The 23,853-nt window shown below is 46.7% G+C and overlaps 1 protein-coding gene across 1 annotated transcript in view; it reads right to left on the bottom strand.

Moving 5' to 3' along the window:
- LOC147701180 (myosin light chain kinase family member 4-like) overlaps positions 1-23,853 on the bottom strand; it is a 303,279-nt gene that overhangs the window by 253,476 nt on the left and 25,950 nt on the right. The window contains exon 3 of the mRNA XM_086929935.1: positions 15,959-16,085. Within this exon, the coding sequence (XP_086786061.1) occupies positions 15,959-16,085 (127 nt within the window). The remainder of the gene's footprint in view (positions 1-15,958; positions 16,086-23,853) is intronic.

Here is a 23,853-nt window from a genome sequence, read left to right on the forward strand (position 1 = left end):
ATAACACTTATGACAAGTTTATGGGGTATAACATGCTGACTTTAGTGCTTACTGCACCAAAATCGTAATGTGCGCTCAATACTTTATACTTTTACCCTGTTACACTCGGGCAGGTTTAACCTCACAAAATTTAAAGAAGGGGGGATATTTAACACACCCAGTGATTACTAGGATGAGTAAATAACACTCAACTCATAATTCCGACCACTACGCAAACACGAGTTTCCGCAGCGCTTGGAAAATAAAGGTGGCTAGTAAGCATTTTAAAGTATACAGCTTCACTGCCCTCATGAGCACGTCTTCATTTCACCATTCACGTGAGTGTGTGTGGGGCCCTGTGTGTGTGTGTGTGGGAGCCTCCCTCTATGTGTGTGTGGGGGGGCTCTCTGTGTGTGTGTGTGGGGAGGGCAGTGTGTGTGTGTGTGTGTGTGTGTGTGTGTGTGTGTGTGTGTGTGTGTGTGTGTGTGTGTGTGTGTGTGTGTGTGTGTGTGTGTGTGTGTGTGTGTGTGTGTGTGTGTGTGTGTGTGTGTGTGTGTGTGTGTGTGTGTGTGTGTGTAGGGCTGTGTGTGTAGGGCTGTGTGTGTGTGGGGGGGGCTCTGTGTGTGTGTGAGGGTCTCTGTGTGTGTGTGTGGGGGGCTCTCTGCAGTGCAGTCTCAGAGCATGGGTCACTCTGCTCACAACTGCAGTGCAGCCACAGAGGATGGGACACTCTTGGCATTATAAATGACAATGCAATTTATTTAACGATTAAGCTATTGGCAATGTAAATGACAATGCCATTTATTTACGATTTAAAAAATATATAAAAATGTCATGAGCAATGCCAATAGCTCTACCTTTAATAATGCCGAGACCATTGCATTGTAAATGCTAGTTTCCCTTTTTTCCCCTCTCGAGTCCTCCCTCAACACCCACCCTCGACCAGTAGCAACTGCTACTCCTTTAAGTCATGAATCTCCCACGAGCAGCTTAGGAACTTTTGGCACCTCTCCAAGTTCCCAGTCCAATAGGTCATTTAAAGGGCACTAGGAGTTGTGCTGCAATCTGCGCACTGTAGCTGGCTGTTCCTCCTAGTTCCAGGTCCCTGGAGAGAAGGCCATCCAAACTAATGGCTAAAGGCAGACACACACATAAACATACACACACATACAGAGTGTGACTGACAACATGGTGATCTGCAGCACAAATAAAGCTACATGGTGACTGGCCGTGTTGTAGGCACTGGTGAGGCAGAAGAAGACAGAGAGAGAGGGAGAGAGGAGAGAGAGGGAGAGGTGACAGAGAAGCGTGACAGAGGAGACAGAAAGGGAGGAGAGAGAGAAAGTGACGAGTGTGTATGTGTGCATATGCGAGACAGGGGAAAAAATGGCAATGGTACTGTATAAGCTTGCAGACCACCACATTAAAATGCGTTAGTCTAACACCTGATGTGTGAAGAAAAAATACTGCTTTACGGATCCAGCACTAAACGTCAATATTGGTATGAGCCTTTCTCCTTTCAATCCCTGTGCGTCGGGTCTGGGATGTGACCCATATACATCCCACAAGGTGATTATGAATCACCACTAACAGAAAAAACAAAACTGACCCCGCACCCGAGCACAAAAAAACTCTATAATATGTATGGATATCCTAGTGCATCAAGTCACAACAAAGAACATAATATTTCAATAAATAGCTACCCAGATAAACAAGTACAAGTAAATTATCTTTTTTGTGAGATAATTATAGATAATTTAGGGTACTTTTCATAAAAAAATATGGGTTTAAAATTAACTGGCAATGTGGCTGAACTGCTTGTGTGTCTCGTCCAGGAGTTTCCACATAACAATAAAAATGTCAAGATAAGTCTGGTAAATTAAATTCCTTATGGAGCAAGATAAGCATTTTGTTTCGTAGCAGTTTTCAGTAATCATAAAGTAGTGCATAGGGTTAATAAACCTGCTGCAAAGAACAGGAACCACGCATATTCGCAGAACTGTATTTTATGAGGATAGCTGTGAGTAACTGCATTTCTCACAGATATCATTTTGTTTACTTGTAGAACTTCTGTCGCTCGGCACTTGACTATGAGCGGAGGAGTGCTTTGTATAAATAATAATAAAGTACTGCCTCAAAGACTTGTTTAATGTTTAGTATCATGGTCATATATTTGTTTTACAGTACGATCAGGATAAAAGGGCACTATGTTAGTTGCCTTCCATTCCTGGTGCTTTGCTGCAGTTTCAAGATCATTTTAGAGTTTCCCATTGCTCAAATGGGTGCAATTTCTGATATTTAACTGTTTCCCTGGTCTTCATTACTTGAGTTCTGCTTGTGATAAAGTGTCACTCTAACTGTCAACCATTTGGTCGTTCAATGTCACTCAGAAGTACACTGAAACTATAAAAATGTCACAAATAGGCAATCTGAAACCTTGGCACGTATGCACATGAACAGGTTCTCATTTGCAGGAACTAACCCGTGTTTGTGCCAAATATAGTGTCACCTTTCTACATTAATAAAACAAGGTTTTATACACAACAGATGTTAAAAGAGCACTTTTGTACTACATTGCCACCACCAAGTCCTTCCGTAAAAATTCTACATTACATGGAGGACCCTGGGTTCCATTTTGGGGTATCCAGACTTGTCTGGTAAAGACATGAATCAGTAGAGAAATCGCCCCCAGATAGATTTGTGTATTGCTGCATTCCTGTGAGATGAGTGGGACACGCTAGAGGGAGAGAGAAACTCCCATGTACACTTCAAAGGGTGCGCTTTGATTCAGTGATAGATCGTTAGGAAAGAGCCTGGACACATCTCATAAAGGAGATGAGGCTGATGTGGGCAGTGTTTAATTTGAGCCGGGGCTTTCCGGTGCTCAGCACCGGCACTTCATTGGTGTCCAGTGCTTGGCACCTAATTGTCAACACCATACGTAAAACAGTCCACCACATAGAGGCACTGTTCATCTAATTTCGAGACTAGAAGAACAGCGGTAGTTTAGGACTACAAAGTACATTAAAATTCCTTTAGCTTTTGGGGACCTGGAATAATCTGAACTCTGCAAGAGAGATGGTTAGTAGTTGTTTTGGCAGCGATGACGAGGGCGATGGGTGGTGCAAGCTGCAGTGGCCTCCTGGTCAGAGCCCTGGCACCTAATATTTTACAAATTAGGCACTGGATGTGGGTGTCATAAAGTGTAGGGCTGGGAACCCAGGATTAGCCTTTTGATGCACACTTCACTGTGGCTAACATCCAGGTGTGAACTCCAGTCACTCTCATGGTGTGTGTTGTGTTACTATCAGCTTTTAAGTCTCTCCTACTGTGATGGATATCCTTTCAAGACGAAGAAGAGACAGAAAATTGTACACTTCAAAAGAAGCAGAACACCAATATAAAACTTCAAAGATCCACATATGGTGTCCAGAAATGGACTATAAGAGGGGGTTGAGACCCCAAAATTTGTCATCTGTCAAGCAGCAGACAGGCTGTGTTACAAGGGGAAGCTCTGCAAGACTTGTGCCTGTGACCAGGACAGGGACCAAGGCTAGCTAGTCTCCCTGCTGGGTGACGGGACATCACCCTGGGAAATCAAGACCACCTGTTCTGGAGCACTAGCACCGGCTTGCTCGCGAAGACCAGTGTGCCCTGTGAGGAAAATGAGAACGCTGGAGGGAGTGAGGTCTAGTGAGAAGGCCAACCGAGTTGACTCCTAGTGCGAGGTTTGAGGAGACTTATGCTGAACTGATTGTGTCATTGCTCATGTGCAGGTTCCAGTCAGCAACCCCCGAATGCAAGGAGGGGGCGCCATGAAGATAGCCATGAGCAGAGAGCAGTGTGAAAAGAGTGAAGCCAGGCGGCGCCAGTGACCCCTTATGCCAGGTGGGGCGGTCATGAAATTCTTGCCAGAGCACCTCCAACAGTGTATGCTAAAGAGAGAGCCGCGACTCTGCGAAGAGAACCGGAGGGGTGTGAGTGTCCGTGGTCGGGCCACTCGCTGGGACATTGCAGGCCTTCTTGCTGCTGGAGCGGGAAGACTGGTTACGGGTCTATCAAGCCCCAGGGGACTAGCTGCTGAGGGCGTTTGACTATTTTACGAAGAGTTGGAGTGGACTCTCGAGTTAAAGCCTACCAGTGAGCATTCCGTTTATGCAGCCACCAGTGATTGGGAATAATCCCTACCACATTACAAAGAGCAGGTGAGAGGGATTTGCTAGCATAAAACTAGAGTCCTGACCTCAAGGGGAAATGTGTTATTGTTTATATATGTTGTAATATTGCTGTGAATGTGTAGTGAAAAATAAAATACTTCTTTTTATGAAAAAATAAGTATTTGACTGCACATTGATGTATTGACACCGCTGTGTCCTCTCTGAGTTATGAATTGTGTTTGCTGACTAGAATTCACACTGTCCTGTTCCCTCCCTACTCTTACACCACTCCCAAGGGAGCCTTGTACTGCTCAACCATAGCTGCCAGTGAAAGTCATGTGCAGAAGGGGTATTTGGCCCAGTTGCTAAGGATCCATGGTAGGTTAGGCCCTGGGTCATCAGGATTAAAAGAAGTAAACCATGACTGGCAGCCCACTAACCCCTACGCGCCTCTTGGTCCTCTATAAAGGGTTCTGAAACACATATATTTATCTTCTCAAAGATTATTATAGTAAGAGTGACACTCAAAAAGACTTTAGGTTGATCACAGATTTCTCGAGTGATACAAATAGCATTAGAGGGGTATTACGGAGAAACTGGTGGATCCTTAAATCTGGTCCTGTTATAGGGGTGTATCGTCCAGAATCCCCTATATTTATGTTTAGAAATGTGAGATCGATAAAAGATCAGCTAGTACAAGGCACCTATGCCAAGATAATAGAGAACCAGTGTTCAATTAATTGAAAGGCTTTTTTTCCTTGTGGTTGGTGCAAGGCCTGTGCTAACAGCAGTAAAGTGTTGACATATGATATTCCAGGTCATACTGCACCACAGAAGATTTATAAAGTTATGAATTGCAATACAACTTTCACAGTGTACTGCATGGTGTGTCCCTGTCAGTTAAGATATAGCAGCAGTACCATACACCCTGCTAAAATACAGATTCTTGAACATCTGAGAGACATCACTAATAAGGATGCTACGTTTCCGGTGGCTAGACACTTTGAATCCCATCATGGCAGTACCAGGAATTTGTTGAGGTGTTTCTGCATAGACCATGTGCCCAGGGATATCAGAGGAGGGGACAGAGAACTACGACTCTGTAGACTTGAATCTAGGTACGTTATTGATATGCAAACCAAGGTACCAACAGGATTAAATAGTGGAGAAGAATTGGTGGTACATTTATGAATTTGTAGAAATATAGGAAAAATATTTTGGTCAACCCCACACGGCTCCCTAGGTAGAGCAATGGACTAGTAGAAAGTGTATTTGTCTATAATGATTTCCTGAACACTAAGAACGTAAGTTAATTTGTGTAAAGGACTAGGGGACCCACAGTAAATTTTGCCATTATCCTCCAGCGCTCGATACACCTGGGTCTACAAGGTATAGTGTGTATTTATGGATGTTGTGCGAGAACATCATACGCTGAAGCCCATACAAAGCGTAAGAATCAGTTTTATTGATATATGTAAGGCAGGTAGTCCATACAGGGCATAATATGGATTTTTATTCTAATTGTGAGATAATTTTGAACATGCGTCATTGATTAGTAACTATTTGAATATGCTGTATGGCAGTGTATTGGTATACCGTCTTTAACCTATACAGGACACTCTAATATAGGCCTACTGGAACCACATGTATTATAAGAAAACCAGTACAAGCAATGCATTGTTGTTATGCATTTGGCTGAATTAACAAAATAAGCGACATTGCCAATCACTATTAAGATACAATATGGCGATGTTATGAATACGAATTGTAAGGCATACCTGGCAGTCTTCATTTATGTCAATGAATTTTAGGCAACCAATTGATTGTATTATATTTAATGATGGATCACAATGGTGCACGCTACCATTGAGAAAGGCTTTTGCCGATATGCGTCAAAATGTGTGCACCTTTTATCCAATAAATTGGGATAATCCTCTCCTGTGAGTGCTGGTCTTCTGTACTGTGAGCATTTATATCTGGATCTGTGTGGTTGTGTGTGAAATAAACAAAGGTTACAGGGATGTTATAGTTAGGCTCACGTTTTACCCACACAAAACCATAAAAATTCAGCAGTTATAGGTATATTTATGTTAAGCAACTAAAAATTATGGACTAACGTTCTTTAACAGCACAGTTAGAGTTTTTTCAGATAAGTATAATTTATATTTTATTTTTCCAGGGTCCTCCATGAGCCGTTTTTGGCCCCCTGAGGCCCCATCCCTCAGGGCCGGATGTATGTGTTAGAGCATGAGTACTCACAAACTTTCTCTCGGGGGCCAAATTTACATTGTGGTTTGTGGCCGAGGGCCGCACCGGTGGGGGCGGGTCATTGGGGGAGGGGGCCGGGCTAGAGCAACAAAAAAAACTGTTACCATGAGGTTGAACACAGGTCCCTGCAGCAGACTCCTTCGTCCACTGAGCTACCAGACCCGGCATACACACCTCTCTCTCTCTCTCTCTCTTTCCCTCTATCTGTCTCTCTCTGCCTCCCTCTCTCCATCCCTCTCTCTCCCTCTCTCCCTCCCCGGTCTCCCTCTGTCTCACTCAATGTTATGTTATGTTATGTTATGTTAAAATCAATTTATAAAGCGCTCGTACGCCCGTGGGCTTCATGGCGCTATAGAAGAGGTGAGGGATCAGTCCAACATAACACCGAGCTAATAGTGGCTTAATGGTAAGCTTGAGAGAACAGCCATGTTTTTAATCCTTTACGAAAGGTGAGTAAGTCCTTGCTCTGCCTGATCGGTAAGGGAATGGAATTCCAAAGTAAGGCTGCTAGATGGCGGAAGCAGCTACCTCCCTGTCGCTTCCTTTTAAAGCGAGACACCTCCAGTAAAGATTTTTGAGCAGAGCGCAGACTTCTGGTAGGTGTATATTTAGAGATCAGGCTACAAATAAAGGCAGGGCCTTTCTCTTGTGTGGCTTTGAAGATGATGCAGCCTGTTTTAAAGGCTATACGCTGGGGAATGGGAAGCCAGTGTAGTTTTTCGAGTCCTGATTTGATAGAGGACCATTTTGGCTGATGTAGGATAAGTCTGGCCGCCTGGTTCTGGACCAGTTGGAGTCTCTTCAACAGGCCCGCTGGAAGTCCCAGATAGACACTGTTGGAGTAGTCCAGATGGGACATGACTAAGGCCATAATGAACTGGGTTAAGGCAGACTGAGTGAGAAGGTGAGCAATTTTTTTTATTTTCCTCATTTGGAAAAAGCTTGCTGAGACCGTGGCGCCCACCTGAGTTTTTAAAGACAGGTCCGATTGGAGCGTGATGCCTAAGCTCTTTACAGCAGTGGACTTTTCAGGGGGGATGCCCAGGTCTGCAGGCCAGAAGTTCACACTCCAGCTGGATAAACTATTCCCGGGCAAAAGTAATTCTGTTTTGCCCGGGTTGAGTTTTAGATGGTTTTCGTTCATCCAGCATTGGATGTGTTTCATGGTGTTCTGAAATTCGGACACAGCGTCAGGGATATTAAGATGAAATAATAGCTGTAAGTCATCTGCGTAGTTGAACGCCGTGACTTTAAATTTCTTAAGGGAATGAAGAAGAGGGCGTAAATAAAGATTAAATACTAAGGGGGATAATGACGACCCCTGCGGAACTCCGCAGATGGACATATGCCTGGTGCCTATGAAGCTGCCCAGTTGGATTGCCTGCGTCCGACCCTCAATAAAAGAAGTAATCCAGCTCAGCGCTGGTCCTCTCAGGCCGGCCTGTTCGACACGGTTGATCAGAATGTCATAGTCAACCGTGTCGAACGCCGCCGAGAGGTCAAGCAGCACCAGGGCTTGATGCAGATCAGCATCCGCGCTAGCTCTAAGGTTGTCCTGGACCGCCAGGATCACCGCCTCTGTAGAGTGACCCGGGCGGAATCCCGCTTGATTAGGCTCCAAATAGTTGGTGGTCTCGATGAAATTGGAGACACTCTTAGAGACATGGGCCTCCAGCACTTTTGAGAGGTAGGGCAACAGGGAAATAGGTCTATAGTTGGTTAAATCCAACGGGTCCTTCCCTTGTTTTTTCACCAGAGGTATAAGGAGGGCTTTTTTTAAATCTGCGGGGACTCTACCTTGTCTCAGAGACTCATTGAGAATAGGCAAAAGTGCATGTGGAAGGGATAGGCCTAATTCTCTAAAAATAGAAGGAGGGCAGATGTCGTTGGGTGAACCTGATTTGACCCGTAGAAGGAGTTCCGACAATTGTATGGAATCGATCAGGGGAATGAGGTTTAAGGTCTCTGGGTTCATATATGTGTCCTCAGTGATGTTATTGGCAGAGTGTGATGGTATACTTTGATTAATGGTAATGATTTTGTTGATGAAGTAATCATTCAAATCATCACATAAAGCTTGAGATTGTACGATAGGTATTGATGTACGCTCGTCGTTGCAGAGGTCATTCACTATTCTAAAGATATCTTTAGTTTGGTTCTGAGATTTCAGAATTATACCTGAAAAATAGTCGGTCTTCTTCTGGAGGATGGTTTTTTGGTAGAGGCGGCGACTCAAGCAATAAGCCTCTTTATCTTGTGAAAGATAATTCCTGCGCCAAATTCTCTCTTTTTGCCTGACCTCTAGTTTAAGTTGTTTGAGGTCCGCAGTGAACCATTTGTGGGCCTCTTTGTCGCGTGAGCGGGAACATTTTACATTGGGAGCATGAATATTTGCAGCGCTTTGGATCCAGGAAAAGAGCGCCTTATGGATGTCATCTACGTCCCCCATGTCGTCAAATGGTGGCAGGGTAGAGACCAGGGTATCCAGAAAGGCAGAAGGATCTATCGCCCCCCATTTGCGAGTTTCCCCTCCAGTCTGAGGAGGAGTCTGGTGTTGTCTCCTTATTTGAAGGGAAAAATGAACAAAATGGTGGTCCGACCAAATGCAGGGTTGAATCGAGATGGATGATAGAGGGAGATTATGCGACCATAGTTGGTCGAGATGGTGGCCTTTCTCATGAGTGGGGGACTGTATGAATTGGATTATATTGATGTCGGTGAGTAGGTCATACAATTCTCTTGCTTGGGTATCAGTGTCCAGGTTGTCAAACCACAGGTTAAAGTCTCCGATAAGGATGGTATGAGGGTATTTCAATGTGATTGACGCTAATTGTTCGGCGAGTCCTGAGGGGAAGGCGGGCATAGTTTGTGGGGGACGGTAAAGTAAAACCAGGGCTATGGCGCCTTTCTCTGTATCGGTTTTTATGACTAAATATTCGGTGCCAGGTAGCAGCAGGGACGGGCGACTAACAAAATGATGTTTTTTGTTAATGATGGCCGCCACTCCCACGCCAATCTGACTGTCTCACTCCTTCTCACTCCCTCTCTCTCCCTATCTCTCCCTCATTCTGACTGTCTCACTCTCTCTCCCTCTCTCCTTCCCTCTACCTCCCTCTCATTGCCTCTCCCTCCCTCTCCTTCCTTCTCCCTCCTCTTCCTCCCCTCTCCTTTCTTTCCCTTCCCTCCCTCACCCTCACTCCCCTTCCCCTCACTCCCCTTTCCCCATTCCCCCTCTCCCCCTCTCCCTCCCTCACTCCCCTTCCATCAACCTCACTCCCTCCCCTTCTCTCGCTCCCTGCCTCACTCCCCTTCCCTCTCTTTCTCCCTTACTCCCCTTCCCTCACTCCCCTCCCCTTCCCCCTATTCCCTCTCCTTCCCTCCCTCACTCCCCTTCCCTCCCTCACTCCCCTTCCCTCCCTCACTCACTCCCCTTCCCTCCCTCCCTCCCTCCCTTACTCCCCTTCCCTCACTCCCCTTCCCTCACTCCCCTTCCCTCGCTCCCCTTCCCTCATTCCCTCACTCCCTCCCTCACGCCCCTCTCTCCCTCCCTCCCCTTACCTCTCTCCTCTTCCCTCACTCCCCTTCCCTCCCTCCCCTTCCCTCACTCCCTCCCTCACTCCCCTTCCCTCACCCCCTCCCTCACTCCCTCCCCCATTCCCTTCCCTCACTCCCCTTTCCTCACTCCCCTTTCCTCACTCCCCTTTCCTCACTCCCCTTCCCTGACCCCCTTCCCTCACTCCCTCCCTCCCCTTCCCTCACCCCCTCCCTCGTTCCCTCACTCCCTTCCCTCACTCCCCTTCCCTCACTCCCTCCCCTTCCCTCACTCCCTCGCCTTCCCTCACTCCCTTCCCTCACTCCCCTCCCTCACTCCCCTCACTCTCCTTCCCCCTATTACCCCTCTCCCTCCCTCACTCGTCTTCCCACACCCTCACTCCCTCCCCTCACTCCCCTTCCCTCACCCCTCCCTTACCCCCTACCTCACTCCCTCCCCCTTCCCTCACTCCCTTCCCTCACTCCCCTTCCCTCACTCCCATTCCCTCACTCCCATTGCCTCACTCCCTCCCCATTCCCCTTCCCTGACTACCTCCCTCACCCCTTCCCTCACTCCCTTCCCTCACTCCCTCCCTCACCTCCCTCCCTCACTCCCTTCACTCCATCCCCCTCACTCCGTCTCCCTCCCTCTGTCTCCCTCTCTTGCCCTCCTCCCTCTGTCGGCCTCCTCCCTCTGTCTGTCTCCCTTTCTCTGTCTCCATTTCTCGACCTCCCTTTGTCTCTGTCTTCCCTCCCTTCCCCTCCCTCCCTCTGTCTCTGTCCCTCTACCTCCCTCTGTCACCCTCTGTCATCTCACCCTGTGTCACCAGGCTGAGACAGCTTCCCCAGCGCGCACAGACACACAGCCCCCACCCTGAGCACTTCACAGGTCTTTAAAAAGACCATTTGCATGTGAATTGTGCTTTGCTGTATTTTACCTCCTCTTAGCGCTCCTGCAGCTCAACTCTGGACCCGCTGGAATGAATTGCCCGGCCCCCACAGAGAGGCAGAGTGTTTGCAGACACTCTTTGAAAACACGGATACGATGTCTCATGGTCCGCGGGCCGCCGGGGAAGGCTTGCGGGGCCGCTGCCGGCTCGCGGGCCTTACTATGAGTATTTGTGTTTTAGAGGCAGGGGGACATACAGACCCCTCCACTGGCCGCTTTCGGCCCCTGGGCACAATGTTTGTTTTAATGGGGAGGGAGGTGTGCAGCACCCCTCCCCAACCCGCTTGCGGGCCCAAGAACCCCATCTCCTGGAGCTTGATATGTTTTTTAGGGGAAGAGGCCCCCGCCCCAGGGGCAGCTAAAGTGATTTAAAGGAGGGGGGACGTGCGGCCCCCCTTACTGAGCAATTAATATACCTGAGGACCTAATCCCCCTTGACCTGCAAAACATGGTGTGTTCTGTGGAGCTCACCCCTGTGACACAACAGTTTTCTTGCCCGCACCAGCGCGAGAAGGGAAACCCGTGTTTGCTCCTGCTTAGCGGAAGCATTTTCACAACTCCAGCAAACACAAAACGTACTCCCAGATGGCGGGAGCTTTGCAGACACTGCCGATGGCTAGGAGCAGACTTTGAATCTGGACACCATCTGCTGGGGATTCCAGGTCCCAGAACTCTACACACATGTGAGCGCTAACACGTGCCAAGGGGAGACCCCTTATTGCAGTATATAGCACCTCCGCTCTTCCTGGTGCCCAGGACAGCATTGTGGCTGCCAGAGACTTTAGATCCAGATCAAAAGTCTGCTTCCAGCTGGCGGGAGCGTTTGCAAACCCTTGATGTGTACTTAGATGTATTTTTGCACTTCAGCAGGTGTGGGTGTTTTACACTTTCCACACAATGCCTATGGAAAGTCTCTAAATTATTTGATGCTTAAATAGGGTTTCTTGCTATTGGAGAATTGTAATACTATGACTAGTTATAAGACCCATTCTTTTATTGGGAGAGATGCAAACACTACAATTGATCATATATTAATTACTTCAACTGTTAGTGACCTTGTTTTTAATTTGGGGTAATTCAAATTGCACTGAGTGACCATAATCCAGTTGTCTTACCTGTGTCTTTTCATGCTGAAAGCCCAACTTTTACTACTTGTGAAGCAAACACTGACCCAGTTAGGCAAAACAGCATCCATATTAAATGGTCAGGGATTGATCCCTTGTATGTAACACGGAAGCTGCTAGCCACCAATGTAACTTAGTTTAATTATTGTTTGGGCACTGAGGTGGACCAAATTGGGTTGATTCATGCTTTTGAAACAATTGCTATGTCATTTAATTGTTTATTGAGGTGACCCTCTAGACCTAGGACCTACAAGACACATGGTTGATTTAACTACTCATGTACGCTGGCATCAAAGATGCTGCGTATTACTTTGCATAGTTCTCCAAGAAACTATTCTGTGATTTAAAAAGCATTTGAAAATGGCATTTGCCTCCAGGAAAAAGCTGCTTAGGGAAGAGGCTTAGCTAAATCTGGCCCAGGCAGTAGAGACCAATGATGTCATTATGTTTTGGAGCAGGGTTAATGCCCCTTTTCTAAAAATTATTCTGGCCCTGAATTAACTTTGGTTCTTTCACGGTGGCTTCCCTGCTTCACAGTCATATTGGAAAACTTTCTTTTCATATTGGCTGGGGTGGGACTCTCTCCTCAGTCCACCGCGCGCCTGAGGGGCAGGGGCAGTCACAATGCGCTAAAAGCACACCACCAGACTAGCAGCACGGGGTTCTTTCACCAGCGGCTTCCCTACTTCACGGCAACATTGTAAAACTTTCTTTCCACATTGGCTGGGGCGGGACTCAGTCCTCCAGTCCACTGAGCGCCTGAGGGGCGTGGCCAGTCATGACACACTAAAAGCACACCACCAGAACCACAGTGCAGGACGTGTCTAGGCAAAGACCGGGCCAAGACGGGCCCATCTTCGCCCAACATCGCCCAGAAAAGGTCAGGCCCATTCTCTTTAGCCCTGCTATTGGATATCAATAACACCCTGAAAGCAACGAATGCCAATAACTATATGTGTTCCTTTTGTCTGCAGCCACAATAGTGCTGACAATGAGGAGTCCACTAGTATCTGATGCCAGCCGTACTGGTTTATCGGAGGCAGATCCAGTAACCAGCGAAACCAGCATCTAGTCTACAGCATCGAATCGACAGCTTGCTATCTTGCCACAAACCGTAAGTCCTCAAACGTCACTACTTTATACAAAAGTGTAACAGTTGGAAAAAGAAAAAATCCGGAAAATTACAATGACCCTATGGGTATGTAGCGTGCTATATACATCTCTTGACTTGACTTGACTTGACATTAGAAGCTGTAAATGTTTAAATAGAAGAGGGAGAGAGCAAACTAGGAAATGAATCATGGCGGAATGAGAGACTAGGAGCTAAACCTAAATAACACACTATTTCAAGGGAAATAACAAGGTGGTTACCCCTGGAAAAGATTCCTCCTTAAGCTTTGCTACTGCCAACATAGATCTGTCTACATAATCGAAGAAGCCTCATCCTCCATCCACAGTTTTAGCGATCCATCCTTACCCGCTCCCCCATAAGTCAAGCACCAATTGAAGCAGTTACTGTAACCAACGTTCCCTATTTCAAATCTGTCTGCCCGACTTATGTCTGCAGTGGAAACAGTAGCTGGATGCTAAAACTTCAAATTCAGCCATTGAGCAGGGCATGACCTTAGTGTGGGCTTCAATGCAGATTATTTCCCTAAATGAAGATTTTAAAGTCTTCACATGGACCGTGCAATCGCTCTACTCCAAAATAGAGGGTCTTCATAAATCATTTGTGGAGCAACTAATGAGCAAGATTCTTTTTTATGTGGAAGAAGGGTAGGTAACTCGAATCACACAAACTGCCAGCTGCATGGATGTCCTTCAAAGTGGATGAGAAAAAACTTCCTAGACCTAAATCCCACAGCCTCTCCACCTCAACCAAAGTCTAGGTGTCGAAATAACAACAAACACTGCCATAGAAATGGGTACTGTACAGTATCAAAGGTCACAAGATGCCAATATTGCGTCCGCTTTCACGCCCATCATCCATTCTGCAGACACTTCGCACCAGCATAGCCAATACATCTTGGCAATTCTGAATCTACCTTCTAATGTACCATCATTTTCTTCAAAAGACCGTTTATATACACCCAAAAAACATATGTGCGGAGGGTCAAGAGGGGAAATAATTTTACGACCTGTCAACTCATGCCCCTTAGAACAACATGGAAAACAGAAAGAGAAGACCAGGTCAAAGGTAGTGTCTTGTCCTGAATAGTGAACGGCAATCACACGGGCACATATGTGAAAAGGAATGAAGAGTCTTACTGGGCTATAAAAATCATTTTCTTCAAAAGACCGTTTATATACACCGCCAGCAAACTCGCAGGGTCAAACCATTTATATGACAGGGATTCCCTGATCAGCCCTTGATCAGTGAGAATCATCAGATTCTCTAGCAAACAATATCACTTATTGGATTTGTTATACACCCATACGTGCTCTCTTTCCAACGCTTATCAAATAATTGGTGCTGCTATGGGCTTTTGTCAGGACCAGAATACTTAAAATCAGGTCAGGTCAGCACGCCTATTGCGGCGTTGCCGTTTGCCGCGATTTGTTCTGACTCAGCTCCTCATGGAGCTGAGTCAGAACAAGTCGCCGTAAACAACCCGATCCATCGATGCCAACCTGAAAATCAACAAACTAGATCAATTATCAACGTTTTTAAGTGGTGAATGGGCCACTTTTTGTAATTTTGAGAGCTTAATTTTGCTTTTAAGTATTCTGTTCCTGACTGACAAAAGCCTGTAGAGAAGCCAGGAGGCTGAAAAAAATTGACCCCTTTTTTCACAGGTGCGGAAGACTAGTAACTATGCCGTATCACGCACACCTCTGTTTTTTATTTTCCTATACCTACGCTCTACAGAATAAAACATTTGAGACTAGATATAAGGAATTTTAAATCACATTCACTGGGACGCTTTGACACCCTTTTTTTTTGTCCCTGACCACTACTGTCAATCCAGTCGGTCTTCCTCCTTGTGGAGGTCAGCATAACATACAAAGGAAAAGACCCAATGATAATGCTGTTGCGACACTATAAAGCGGAGAATCAAGATATATCGCTAGAGACTAGTGTTCGCATATGAGGGTTTTTTACTATTTGGGACCCCCACGCATTGTCATAGACCCTGGTAACACAGGACAAGTAGTTCATTCCCCCCAACTTGATTTTTTCACCCACTTATAAGGCAGACCGGGTAACAAGCCAAGTAAAAGGTCCAGTCGTTATGGGCGGTAAGTAAAGGAGACAAGGCAGTACCAAGGAGTGAATAACAAGCCTTTCTATGAATCAGAAGCCAGCATTTAAGAAGTACAATGACACAAGCCAATGACAAATATGGGTGGAAAGTGTGAGAGGCTTCCACAGCATACTATACTACAGCATGTGCGCACTGCCGCTAGGCTCAACCAAACAAACATGACTGATGTACTCCTATGTCTATTTTTGGGAGTGGTTATGTAAATCTTTTGCACATTACATTTCCGGTTTGATTTTATTTTTACTTATTGGAGTCCTTTATTAAAAAAAACATGCGAAGTGAGGGTTGATTTTTAAATTGCGTGTGTTAAACACAGACTGGTGTGGACAAGCACCAGTTTGCCTCTTTCTTTGTAACCAGGCCACTAGAAAGTACAATGTACTCACATATGGTGGCATAAAATGAAAAAAAAGCAGAAAGGAGGGCTCTCTGGAAACTTTTGTCAGTAGCTTTAAAACAAAACGACACACCTTCACTTTGTCAAAAATCTGTAGGCTGGCCTTTTCTCCACTGGGCTTTACAACTACTTGTAATAATCAGATAGCCGCAGCCACAGGTCCTACTTTTTTGTCTTCTTTTTTCACCCTGTTTTGTTCTTCTGCTGTTACTCAGCTTCCACCACAAAGCGATCTAAAGTAGATTTAGAGAAGCTGTGACGCACAGCTAACTCGTGCTATACATTACCTGGCAAGAGGGGAATATCAGATCTTCCAGGGTACACCCCTCAATCAGTTCCAGTGGAATGTGCCAGTCACGGCTATGCTTTTCAGGTGGGCCTAGCAGCTTCACTACATTTTTGTGCTTCAACTTTCTGGAACAAAAGAAACAGAAATATATTTAGGGTTGAGGTGAATGCTTGATTAACTAAAGGTGCTGAGATACAACCAAAGATAAAACAGCCCAGAAATATTGAGGCACAGTCACCGTCTGAGGAGGAATGTACTGATTTGAAGGGGGTTGATCACAAGTCAAGTAGATTGTTCGCATTACTCAGTTATGCACCCATCTTACACATGCTTCGATATGATATTTATCAATCACACCCTCAGGTCGATCATGTTGAATGCCGAGCATGATGTGATTACCCACTGCAACCTGCTCCAGTAATAGGAGATATACAGTGTGCAACAGGTGGAAAGTTGGGAAGGTACACGAGTCAACTTAATGATTCCCTCATGCGAGATCCTTTGGTGAGGGTGACGTGATAGTGTAAGTGAAAGTCTTCCTCCAGTTTAGTGGTTTCCATCAGACAAACTTCTAACTAGTCTGGGATTCATTTAAAGCAGTTATAAGAGGATGCCTAATAGCCGAAGGGGCATGGCCGAAGAAAGTTCAGGAAGACGAGAAGTTTACATCACGATTGCAACTGAAAGAGGTGGAATCCCACCACAAAAAATGCAATTGTTATGGAAGGTGTTAACCTTAAAAGGCCAACGCAGAGTATTGGAACTGAACAGGGAAGAATATTCCCTTGTTGAAACATGAAAAAGATTTTACAAAGGTGGACTACAGCAGGCAGTGGGTCGGCATCCAGACTAAAACTGAAAAATAAGCAGTCTTGGACACCAATGAAAAAAGCACTAAACTGAGAGATTATTTGGAGAAAGCAGACAGGTTCTGCCATTTTACCAATAGTTCTTTACCATAAAACCATCTAACCCTGAATCAGTTAAAGCATATGATAGAGTTGGGGGTCAGCTCAGACCGTCTCCAGATGAAGTGGAATATTGGAAGAACCCATCCCTAAGGAACTAGTGATAAAACCAATAAAATGCCTCTAAGCGTCCAGAACTCTGGATGCAGATGGCTTTACTACAATATTCTGGCCTGACTTGTAAGACGTTTGACTAAATTACTTAATGATTTGGGCACTCTGGGTGAGATACACCTTCAGTGGCAGAACCAGAATTATGGTGCAAGCTCAGCAAGGACAGAATGTGGATCTTACTGGCTGTTTTAATTAACAATTGTGGACACTCCGATTTACAAGCAAATGCAGGATACTAGGCTGAATAAGTCGCTCCTCCGAATGATACACCCAAATCAGTCTACCTTTGCGGATGGTCACAGTGTAAGCGAAAATATTAAAACAAAAGCAGCCCACCTGAGTGTAATGTCATGAAAAGTCAAGGGCGGGAATATGCTTCTCTTTCCAGTCTCCAAAACGGCTTTTGATAGGTTGTAGTGGGACTATCCGCTGGAGGCAATGGAGTCAGATAGAAAACTTATAACGTGGTCAGCTTGTGTAGACCCCAAGGCACAAATTAGAATCAATATCCTAAGTTCATAGAAGATTCAGATCAATAGGGGAAGGAGACAGGGACCTCCCCTCACCCCAATTCCATGTGCACTCTCTCTGGGATCTCTGGCTCATACAATTAGAAATAATGAGGCTATAAACAGGCTCAAACTGGGCCTTGACATGTTTGAATTGACCATGTTAACGGACTACATCTTTGTCTCTATACCAGATCCAACTTCGTTAATCCCAGCCCTGGTAAGGGAACTCAAATCAGTGCAGGCAAAATGCAGGTTAAAAGCGCAATGTCATTGAATAGGAGGCGTTAAACGTTTACAACCTCTCACAATGCATTTAGACCATGTAAGGAATCCATTCCTTTTCAATGGAAAGAGTACTTGGGGTGGGGAGGTGAAATGAGGGGCTCATCTGACATCTACTTTTCAAGGGGCTGGCTAATGCAAACTATCTGTATTATACAACCCAGCCCAAAGAGATACATATTGCGGCATCTCTGAATGTGTTTTGGGATGCTATATAACACCTGTCAAAGTGACGGACCTTCAGAGGATCCTCTTCCTTCCTGCTCCCGAAGAAGGGATGCTTGGGAATCCAAGATTTGGTAAATTTGTATAGGGGCACCCAACTGAGGGTGTAGAGAATGGTTCAGAATGGGGAATGCGGACCAGTGATGCTTAATGGACCATACAATGGCCGGTCTTCGCTATGAGAACTATAGCAGATAAGAAACAACAAAGAGCAGAGTGGTACTAGGCTCTGGTGTTTTAACTTATAAAAGGTTTTACAAGCTTTCCATACCTCAACACCAATTTCTATGGGAATTCAGAATTTCAACCCCAATATGTACTGGGAAGCTTTGAAACAATGGGTGTTCAATCGGTGCATGAAGTTAGGTGATCTCATCGTTAAAGGAACATTTAAGTCCGTTGACGCAGGGAAACATGATTTTGCGTTAGGAGAAAGTAATGATTCCATACAATTAGTTGCACCATTGAGCACTACATCAGTCTCTTACAACGGCAGCCTCACGTTTTTTGATAATTTTTTATTAAACTCTTGCAGACATCAGATAAACACTTAAGGGCCAATTACAATCTCGGTCGGAAAACCTCCGACCTCAGGTCGAAGGCTTTCAATCAATCAATCAATCAATCAATCATTTGTAAAGCGCACTACATACCCGCGAGGGTCTCAAGGCGCTGAGGAGGGGGGGGTGCTACTGACCAAACAGCCAGGTCTTGAGTATCCTCCTGAAGGTCAGCAGGTCTTGGGTCTGTCGTAGGCTCAGTGGGAGGGTGTTCCATGTCTTGGCGGCGAGGTGGGAGAAGGATCTCCTGCCGGTGGTTGTTCTACGGATGCGCGGAACGGTGGCGAGTGAGAGGTCGGCGGAGCGTAGCTGCCGGTTGGGGATGTAGAAGGAGAGCAGTCTGTTGAGGTAGGCTGGGCCGGACTTGTGGAGTGCTTTGTGTGCGTGGATGAGGAACTTGAAGGATATACTCTTGTTGACGGGGAGCCAGTGCAGGTTTCTCAAGTGGGGGGTGATGTGGCCGTGTCGTGGTAAGTCGAGGATCAGTCGTGCCGAGGCGTTTTGGATGCGTTGTAGTCGTTTGATGAGCTTGGTCTGATTTGAACTCACAAGCAACTTCTCTCGATCAGTGGCTGTCCTCTGCCTGCGACGTCGTTGCCCCCATCAAAACTGTTAAGTCTAAACGTCCCCACGACGCTCAGCGCTGGTTTACTTCTACTCTGAAGGCGGACAAACTTCGTCTTAGACAGGCTGAGCGCCGCTGGCGGCGCAATTATGACCCTTTACTTAAAATCAGTTACATTGACCTACTAAAAACGTATAAAAAATCGATCATTTCGGCCAAACTCTCTTATTTTTCTCAGAAGGTCTTGACCTCGGCATCCAAGTCCAAAGAAATTTTTTCTATTGTAGCTGAGCTTTCCCTTCCTGACCGGGTCACTCCCCAGCCCCTTCCTTCTCAAGCCCTGTGTAATTCTCTTAATTCTTTTTTTTCTGACAAGATTTCCGTGATTAAAAATAACATTCCCTCTACTACTCTATCTCACGATTCTGTTCTCCCTTCCTCGAATCCTCACTCTTTCTCTAAATTTCCCCCTATTTCTTTGGACATCTTTCTTTCACTGCTTCAGACTGTGAGCTCTGGCTCGCCTAATGATTGCTGTCCTACGTCTATTCTGAGAGCTGCTTTTGTGGCCTGTCCTGGCCCCCCTCTTGATCTCTTAAATAAATCTCTCTTGTCAGGCTCTGTCCCTAATGCCTTTAAAAGCGCTGTGGTGGTCCCCATTCTAAAAAAACCTGGTCTTGACCCTACCACGTTGGCTAATTACCGTCCCATCTCCCTCCTCCCTTACCTGGGTAAGGTTTTGGAGACCTATGTCACCCGCTGCCTCAGTGCTTTCATCGAGGAAACTCATTTCCTCGACGACCGGCAAGCCGGTTTCAGACCTGCTCACTCCACTGAGGCAGTGGTGGTGGCAGTCATGGACACGCTGAAACAGGGAGCTGACAAGAACTTGGCCCAGGCCCTTGTACTCTTAGACCTTTCAGCCGCATTTGACACGGTCGACCATGGAATCCTGGTCGACCGTGTCAGAAATGCTGGCATCTCTGGCTTGGCCCTGTCATGGGTGGTATCCTTTCTCCATTCCCGCTCCCAATCTGTTCGCCTTTCCTCTTTCTCTGCCCCTCTATCTTCTCTCTCCTGTGGTGTCCCCCAGGGTTCTGCTTTGTCCCCGCTTTTGTTTAATCTTTATATGCAGCCCCTTCTTGTTTCCCTTCGTCAGTTTTCAGTTACTGCTTTCAATTACGCAGATGATCTGCAGCTTATCTTTCCTATTAATTCTTCCTCTTCTGCTTGTTCCAACTTTCAAAATGCCATGCTCTTTATCTATGAGTGGATGAACCTTAGCCAATTAAAGCTTAATCCAAGCAAAACGGAGCTGGTGGTGACTGGCGGTCCTCTCACTCCCTGGTCTCCCAACTTCTGGCCTACCGCCCTGGGTTCCCCTCCTTGCCCAGTGAACACCGTGAAGAGCTTGGGGGTTACCATTTCTAGTGACCTCTCGATGCGGCCTCACATCAACACCGTCACTTCGGCCTGTTTTTTCCATCTCCGCCGAATCGGGAAGATTCGCAGGTTCTTATCCCAAGAGGCCCTCATTCTTGTTATCCTTGCCCTCATCACCTCACGTCTAGACTATGCCAACTGTCTATACGTGGGGGTTCCTGCCTGTCACCTTTCCCGACTCCAACTGGTTCAGAATCAGGCAGCCAGACTAATCTTTCAGCAACCTAAATACCAGCATGTCACCCCTCTGCTGAAGACTCTACACTGGCTCCCTGTTGCGCAACGGTGTGTTTTTAAAATGGCTTGTACCATTTTTAAATCCCTGTTTACCTGTGCCCCTGCCTTTATTTCTTCTTGTCTGCACGCTTATGTTCCTCCCCGTCACCTCAGATCGTCGGCTCATAATCTGCTGACCACTCCCAGGTTTAACCGTAAAAAACATGGGGGCGCTTGTTTCTCTTTTCTTGCTCCCACTACCTGGAATTCCCTCCCTCTTGTTATTCGTTTGTCCACCGACTATTGCTGCTTTCGCAGTTCTTTGAAAACCCACTTGTTCCGTCTGGCGCACGGTTAGCTGCTCTGACCCTGAATGTCTCTTCTCCCGCCTGGTCTTGAGCGCCAAGAAACCAATTGGTGAATGTGCGCGGTACCAAATCCCTTTTAATAATAATAATAATAATAATAATAATTGGTCGGGGCTCCCGCATAGAGGGCGTTTCCGTAGTCAAGTCTGCTGCTTCTGACGAGGCCCTGGGTGACTGTCTTTCTTGTATATGTTGGGATCCATCTGTAGATCTTGCGGAGCATGCGGAGGGTATTGAAGCAGAAGGAGGAGACGGCGTTGACTTGCTTGGTCATTGAGAGCGTTGAGTCGAGGATGATTCCCAGGTTGCGTGCGTTGGTCGGTGGGTGTCGGGGCTGCCCCCAGTGCCATCGGCCACCAGGAGTCGTCCCAGGCTGAAGGGTTGGAGCCGAGGCTGAGGACGTCCATCTTGTCCAAGTTCAGCTTCAGACGGCTGATCTTCTGACCAAGATCATCGGTTTCACTTCCGACTGCCTAATTTCAATGCAGGCGGTCGAATTTGAAATGGGCAGGTCATTCAGGCTGGCTTCCGACAGGCTCAAGGAGCCCGCCGGTCAGCCTGAGACCGGCCCATAATCCCAATAGACGGCGTTGCCACTGTTGGGATTATGATACTCGGTTTCCGACAGGTTTTCCATGCCAGCCTTTCAAACACGGAAAACCTGGCAGAAAGAGAGTGTGGGAGCCCCTAGCAGGGCCCACGTCTCTTTGCGGTCTCCGGTTGGGGGCCGAGGGGGCACCTATGGTATCCTCCGTTGATCTCTGCACCCCGTGGCAGGTACCATGGAGGTGCCTGCTACGGAGGTGCAGGGATGAACGCAACCTCCCATTTCCCTATGCGAACTTGTGCAATGGCTGGTTCACGCCCGTAGCACATGCTCCAATAGGGAAATATGAGTATGCGACTGCACCATGTGCGGTCGCATCATAGGTTGTCGAGACCACTGACCCGAGGTCGGTTGGAACCATATCTGTGCCAGACATAGTAATAAGCATCTATATAGTAAAACCACATCAAGTCCTAAGGGCAGTGGACTATTCCACTAAATAGAACTCCCAGATGCGTTAGGAGAAGTAATTAGCAGTCTGAATGGGAGTCCATAATGCAGTGTGTGGCCAAGAAGATACTAATGTGGATGGTATAGAGGCAGGCCTCACACCTTTATAAAGACGGTACTATTCCCCAGTGAGGCTGCTCACTTCTTATGCTACTAGACCATGTTTATTATTATTATATTTGGGTTTGTAAAGCGCACAGATACCCTGGGGTTTCCCGGCGCTGGCAGAGAAAAAGAAGCAGAGAAGACAAAAGAGGGAGGGGAAGGATTAGGCGGAGAACAACCAAGTTTTCACACCTTTCCTGAATTTGAGATGACATGTTTCAAAACGCAAAGGGATGGGAAGGGTGTTCCAGAGTGATGGCGCCAGGTAAGAGAAAGAACGGCCACCAACTCTAGTGAGTTTGAACCGGGGAACTGAAAAGGTACCTAGGGAGGAAGATCTAAGAGTGCGTGATGGGCAGTATGACTGAACCAAGGTGGAAAGGTAGGGGGGGGAATTGCCAATTTTAATCTTATGCAAATAACATAAGGCTTTGAATTTAGCCCTAGATTCTATACGCAACCAATGTAGGCTGCGCAGAGAGGCGGTGGCCGAGGCAGTTCTGGGCAAGTTGCATAGTAAACGGGCAGCCATATTTTGCACCACTTGCAGTTTACGTGTCACCTCCTTACAGGCACCTAGGAGGAGTACGTTGCCGTAATCCAGTCTGGATGTCACTAGGGCCTGCACCACTGTTCTTTGAGTGTCAAGAGGAAGCATCCATGTGATTTTCCTCAGCCACCTGATGATGTTTGTACAGGTGGCTGAGACTTTCACCACATGTTGCCTCATGGACAGTTGGTCATCGAAGGTGACCCCAAGATTGCGGGCTGTGGTAGATGGAATAGGCACGGGACCCATTTGCTGCGGCCAGTGCTGTGGACCCCAGAGAGTGGTATCAGGGCCAAACAGAAGGAGCTCGGTCTTATCGCCGTTGAGCTTCAGTCTGTTGGTCTGCATCCAGTTGGCGATGTTAGTGAGCCCAGTGCGAACAGATGAGGTGGGGGAATGTTTATTAGAGGAAGGAGAAAAAATAATTTGGGTATCGTCAGCATACGAAAAAATGGATAGACCAGATTGCTCTGCAAGAGAGGCAAGGGGGCTGACGTAAAGATTAAAGAAAAGGGGACTAAGAATGGAACCTTGGGGCACACCGTGGGGGGAGGAGTGGGCCAGGGAGGAAGAAGTGGGGGAAAAGACCTGAAAGGTGCGTGCTGAAAGAAAACTGGCGATCCAGGCAAGGGCTGAGCCGCGAATGCCCGCCGACTTTAGGGTGGAGAGAAGGATGTCATGGGAGACGGTGTCGAATGCGGCGCTCAAATCCAGTAGGATGAGCGCCACCGTCTCCCCTCTGTCCACCTGCTGTCTAATAGTCTACGTGACTCCTAAGAGGGTGGATTCCGTGGAGAATCCTGCCCTGAAGCCAGACTGGGAAGGGTGAAGGAAATTAGTGGCTTCAATATGAGAGGTGAGGCAGAGGTTGATGTGTTTTTCTAACACTTTGGCAAAGCAGGGGAGCAGGGATATGGGTCTAAAGTTG

Source organism: Lissotriton vulgaris, chromosome 7 (assembly GCF_964263255.1).
Source record: "Lissotriton vulgaris chromosome 7, aLisVul1.2, whole genome shotgun sequence".
Lineage (NCBI taxonomy): Eukaryota > Metazoa > Chordata > Amphibia > Caudata > Salamandridae > Lissotriton > Lissotriton vulgaris.